This window comes from Vidua chalybeata, chromosome 7, assembly GCF_026979565.1.
Source record: "Vidua chalybeata isolate OUT-0048 chromosome 7, bVidCha1 merged haplotype, whole genome shotgun sequence".
In the NCBI taxonomy this organism is placed as follows: Eukaryota; Metazoa; Chordata; class Aves; order Passeriformes; family Viduidae; genus Vidua; species Vidua chalybeata.
Window position 1 is genome coordinate 29,689,456 of NC_071536.1, and position 6,000 is coordinate 29,695,455.

Below are 6,000 nucleotides of genomic sequence, written 5' to 3' on the forward strand. Positions count from 1 at the left end.
CTCCAACACTGGCATGTTTGGAAGAGACCTCCTTCAGTGGTGTTGGGAAGATGGGTGAGTGGCTGTAACTACTTTACCTGAAAAAGTGTTAATTTCTCCTCAACAATACAACACAAGGTTGTCCCTGTTCATTGTCAAGGTTGGTTGTTGTGTTTTCCTTTCTCTTTCTGAAAGCTAAGATAGGAAACCACTCACAAAGACCACTTCAGCTGCACATTTTAGTGGAACTTTTTGAAAGCTACAAAATACCAGAGGGCATGAGCAACATCTAAAATAAAGAGCATATAATCCAAAACACTTGGGTGGTGATGGAGATACAGGGAGGGAGGGCAGAGGAAAATGTTTATTCAAACATTCAACCAAGTTGGCACTTGCTCACCACAAGCCATCCCGTCCTCAGGAAAAGAACCACTCCAAAAATGTTGATCATGCAGGAGGTGAAGACCCCATCCCACGTTCCAAAAAGCACCGGCTCCCATACAAACAGCTGGATCTTCCACCAGGGCTTGGTCTGTGTTTGAGATACCTAGAGAGAAGCAAAGCCTGGGGTTTACCACTCATGTTTTATGGGCAGGCTGTACAAGTGGTGCCACAGCCAGCCACCAACAGGGGGATGGCCACCAACAGCTGCTAAGACACTCCTTTGCTGCAAGTTGTCCCTGTGATGAAGGGCTCTTGGGATGCCTGGGCCCTGAAAGAGACAGCTCCCTACAATACTCTGTTTATATTCTTGTAGGATAAGCAGCAACAGGGCCCTGCTGAGCCTCAGTGAATTAACCCCGATGCATCAACCAAAAACACCATTCAAGGGTTCTTCACAGAGCCTGCAGCTACAGAGGGTGCTTCTCCTCCTGTCCCTTCCAAACACTCCACCAAGGCAAGCAGGTTTCTCAGTGCATGGTAGAAGTCCCTTAGAGGATATGACAAACCAGGCTGGACCAGCTTGGACCAACACAGTAGGTTAAGATGGTTTTCCCATCAGAGTCATATTTGATCAGGACCCTTTGTTTCTCAAGGAGACATGGGACTCTGGGTCTTGGGCACGGTGATTTTTCAGAATTGCTGGAACCAAGATCTGAAACTCCAGAGAAACTGCAGCTTTCCTATGGCAACTGCTTCCTCTTGCCCTCTGAATATCAAGTGTCCTCTCTCCCTTTCTAAGTCATACACCTCAGACATACACAGCAAAACAAAGGTCAGTTTTGTTACTTCAGTCCTGTTCCTTTGCACACAGGTGACCAGGAGTGCAGAGGCCATGGAGATAGAAATTTGGGAAAGGAAATGGCTCTCTGACATACCTGCTGTGCTTCCTCATGGAAGAGCTCTTGGACGTATCCCTCAGTTCGGGCACCATTCCGGCTGAACATCGTCTCCTCCGCGCTACCTCTGCCTGCCCAGAGCACAGCTCTAACACCACCACAGGCAAAGCTGCTCTGAGTGGAAGCTCAGCTCGGTCCAATTCCTGCAGGGCTGGGTCCTCTGTTGTAGAAGATTCATGGTTTTATTCCAGCCTTACTGTGAAAGCAGGAAAGATGAAAGACACAACTGCTGCTTTCTTAGTCTGCCAAAGCACAAGGCCACTGTCCACACAGTCAGTAGCAGCTTGTAGCAGATGCTGAACCAGAGTGACACCACAGCGAGCAAAGAGCAATGCTCCCCCAGCACCCTCCAAGCCCTGCTCCCAGCTCCGGCTCCACCATCAGCCACACATTTAACAGTCCTTGGTAGCCTTTTCCAAACTAACCCCAGCATCTTGTAGCAGTGGCTCCACAGTGTTGTCTGCAAAATGCATTTCCTCTCGTTGGTTTTAAATCTGGTGCCTGGTAATGTCATTGCATGCTCCTGTGCTCCAGTGACATAGGACACATGGATTATTCACTTCCCAGCACCACTCATCACTTCACAGCCTTGACCACATCTGCTTCAGCTGTACCTTTTGCAGACCAAGGTCCTGCCACTGTATTCAGTTACCCACAGTCTCCCACACCAGGTGTCAAGAGAGACCTTTTGGCTATTCCTCAGTACAGTACAACATGCGTAGGTAAGACAAAGAGGGCTGCAGCCAGAGGGGTGTTCCACAAATGTGGAGAGGGCAGTTTGTCTGGGTCATTGGCTCTCCTGGGGCAGGTAATTTGCTGGCCAGCTGAGCCCACATGCTTACAAGAACCAACCATGATCACACAAGGCTTGTACCAAGGACTGGACACCTTACCTGAGACCAGAGACCAAATTAATCAGAGGCTCAGGGCAGGAACCCAACAGAAATGTGCTTTGCCTATTGCACAAGGACATACAGAAACTACTTTGTGTCTCTCAGGATTTCTGCACCAGGGTCTGAATGCCTTTCACCATCCTGCCCTTATTACTCTACTTTGAAATACCCAGAATTAAATAACCAAAGCAGATGCTGCTCCACCACAGTGTTTCAGTTGCAGAAGGTCTCCTGCAGCTGGGTACAATGGCCAGCACGGGAGGTTTTTCTTTGCCCTGCCCACATGGCCAGTTAAGCAGCACCAAAGCCGTGAGAGTTCACAGACGCCCTGCTGCTGCCTCCACATTTCTTTAAGCAAATAACCCTTTACAATATCACCAATTGTTGCTGTTACAGGGAGACTGGGGCTTCAAGCAGGGCAAAAGCAGCAGGAGCAGATGAACTCTAAAGAAACAAAACTCATGGTTTTTTTTTTCCAAATAGCCACAGTAATAAAAAATGGAAGAAAATACACAACGTGAAACAAGATTACAATTCAATAGCCATGTTTTCCTACGAATCCCTACTGCAGACCTTCCTCAACAGATATTTCACTCAGTAAAGCATTCACTGGGGTCATCCACACTCCAGTCTACCACAGCAGTCCCATCTAGATGTGGAGCAAAGGGAGGCTGCAGCTCTGTGGCCCCCTGCTCTCCTAAACCACTCCACCAAGGGAGTCAGAAGGAGATGGCTCCAACCCCTTAGAGTAGCTCAGAGCTGAAGTAACTCCCTCAGTGTTCCTGGTGTGTGACATTACTTGGATAGGTGTCATGCACCCATATAACCCACCTGAAACTTGCAAAATGCAGAAAGAAGGGCTGCACACATGGATTTTAGACCTGAAGCACACCTAGCAAGAAATGTTACCTGCCTAGACATTTAAATCCCCTTATCTCACAATTTCCTTCCTTTTTCTCTGCTTTAAAATCCTTCTCCTGCCCTGTGCTCTAGAGCTCTTTCTGCTCAGCTACTGCTCACCTTGCTGTAAGATCTTCCTCCTCCACAATCCCAGGAAATTGCCTCTGCACTGCTGCTCCTCTGTGGCATTTCCAACTGACTAAAAATCTTATTACCCAATTCTGTAATTATTTACATCCCACCACAACTGGATCCATTGGTCCCTATGAGGTAGCCAAGGTAAACACAGAAGGGGATGTAAAGTACAGGAGTGGGAGCTGAACAAATGAACTCACAGCCACATCCCAATCCATCAACATGCAAATATTTCTGCAATTTAGGGTCTGTGAGTGGAAAGACCTTGGGGCAGGTGCCCTCCTCTTGCCACATGCAGCACTCCAAGAGTACAGGGATATTTTTGGGTGCTATTTGGTACATAGGTCACCAATCCTGAGGAAGCTTTTTCTCCTATACACACCAGCAGGATAAATAAATTAAACAGACTCAATTTTCCCTAATATAAGTTAGCCTCTAACTTGAAAGTAAATTGCTGTTGTTTTTCCTAAAGTTTCTGCCAAATACACTAACCAGTCTATAAATTAAAGACGAACGTCTGTTTTAATCTTTCCATACCATTTAGCACTCAAGAGAGCAGAAGAGCATTAGCAAACCTCGCAGAAACATTACAAAGACTCATCTCCTTTTCCTGCAACACTTCTATATCTAATTGCAAAACCAGATTCTTATAGATTAAATTTCTGTGCCCTCCATATCCTTTCAAAGCACTATTTTATTAATGATCACATTAAAGCTGCTTCTGAGCTAAGCGTCGCTGCTCTGAGCTACTCAAGAGCTGGCTGATTTTGAAGAGGAAAGGTTAACGCCTTCCCAAGCACAACTGCGTGTGGTCCCACGACCTCCGAAGCCTCCGTCCCCGCCAGAGGAGGTGCTCCTAAAGCCTCTCCTCCCAAGGGACACAGCAGCCAACAGCTTTTTTAGTTTTAATAAATCCCTTCAACTCCTCTCCGGGTCAAGTTCTTAAAAACACCTAATTTAGGAGCCTTTTAGGAAAGCGGAATTAAAGGGAAATGAAGCAGCCGTCAGTGCAACAAATGTGATACCACACAGAGCAGCGCTTGGCCATTCCCAGTTACTCATTTACTGCACCAGCCAGGACAATTACCGAGCTCGTTTTGTTTTCACATATCTCCGTAGAGCAACGAAGGCTGCGGAACACCGGACGTGGGAAACGAGCCCGGATTTTCCCCAGCAACTTCAGTTTTCCGGTGTGGCCGGAGAGCTTCGGTTCGGCAGAGGCCACGGCATTGCCAACACCTGGGGGCTGCGGCCACCGCCACACCGGGCTGCCCACCCCTGCCCGGGCAGCGCTGCGACTTACCCGTTCCCTCGTCCCTCTGTTTTGTCATTTTTTAAATTCACTTTTTCTCAATTTTTCCTTTTTTCCCCTCTTTTTTTTTTCTTTTTGTTTCCCTGTTTTTTGCTTTTTTTCTCTTCCATTTCCTTTTTTCTGGTTTTCTTTTACCTTTTTTTTTTTAACTTCCTCCCCACGCCCATTTTAATTAGCCTTTCTTTTACCTTTTCTTTTTTTTGGGGGGGGGGGGGGAGGGAGCTCTTTTCCACCTTTTTTTTTTCACCCTCACCATGGTTTTCATCTTTTAGCTTTCCTCTCCTCCGTTTACCTCCCTCCCTCCGCCGCCTCCGCCCCGACCGAGCCGCCGCAACACCGGAGGGAGCAGCGGGCAAAGCCAAGCCAAGCCCGGCGCCACCTGCGCGGTCCCCGCGGCTCAGGCCGGTCCCCCATCCCGGCTCGGCGGTGTCCCCGCGGTGCCGACCCCACTCACCTGGCGGCTCCCGGGCCCTCCCTCCTTCCCGCCGGCTCCCGCGGCGCCGCCTCCCGCCGGGGCGGCCCCGGGCGCTGCCACGTCTGCCCGGGCACCGCGCCCGCCCCCGCAGCGGCACCAGCACCTGCCCGGCTCGGGCCGGACCCGCCGAGCCCGGGACACGCCGGCTCCAGGAGCGCCGAGACCGCGCAGCGCCGAGCGTGGGAAACAGAAATCGTTAGGGGCTGGGAGCAGATTGCCACTCAATCTGCAGTTCTCAGGAGTCTGACAAAATAAGTGAATAAATACGCAAATTCACAGCTGCTTGAGCAAAAGCTGGCCACGGGGAAAGGGGGCTCTGATTCCGCGCAGGAGCGGCTGCAGCGACGTTTCAATAGGAAGTCGATCCAGTCGAACTTCCCAGCCCCGGGCTGCCAAGAAATTCTGTGACCCTGCACAGGCAAAGCTCCACCTGAACTAAAGACAGGAATTTTGGACAGTCTCAATATAAAGATGATCAAATCTAGCGCCAGCCACCCTTCCTTAGAGTTCGTGTAGTACACTTTGATTTAATTTACTTCCAAAATGGGTTAGAGCCATTTTCATTTTCAAAAAGGATCCATACAAGACATTAATGTAATCCAGTAAACCTGTTTTGATTTTCCTGCAGAGCCAAAGTGTGAACACGTCTCTACTCTTGAACAAAACCACAAATTTCTGCAAGTGGCAGAAAAGGAAAGCAAGAGTTCAGAGAAGACAGATGGCTTCTCAAAGGAGGATGAAACTGAGAAAATCACAGAATGTCTGGGGTTTGATGGGATCTTAAAGATCACCTGATTCCAACTGCCCTGCTTTGGGCAGCCACCTTTCACCAGGTTGCTCAAAGCCCTGTCCAACCTGACCTTGAACACTTCCAGGAATGGGGCATCCACACAGCTTCTCCAGGCAACCTGTTCCAGTGCCTCACCACCCTCACATTAAGGAATTTCTTCCCAGTATCTAATCTAA

At 49.0% G+C, this 6,000-nt stretch overlaps 1 protein-coding gene across 1 annotated transcript in view; it reads right to left on the bottom strand.

Moving 5' to 3' along the window:
• SLC12A8 (solute carrier family 12 member 8) overlaps window positions 1-5,030 on the bottom strand; it is a 47,946-nt gene extending 42,916 nt beyond the window's left edge. Inside the window, exons 1-3 of the mRNA XM_053947650.1 lie at window positions 5,014-5,030; window positions 1,299-1,515; window positions 380-526 (exon numbers count right to left, since the gene is read on the bottom strand). Of these exons, the coding sequence (XP_053803625.1) occupies window positions 380-526; window positions 1,299-1,367 (216 nt within the window). The 5' untranslated portion in view covers window positions 1,368-1,515; window positions 5,014-5,030. The remainder of the gene's footprint in view (window positions 1-379; window positions 527-1,298; window positions 1,516-5,013) is intronic.
• Between the last annotated feature and the right edge of the window lie 970 nt (window positions 5,031-6,000).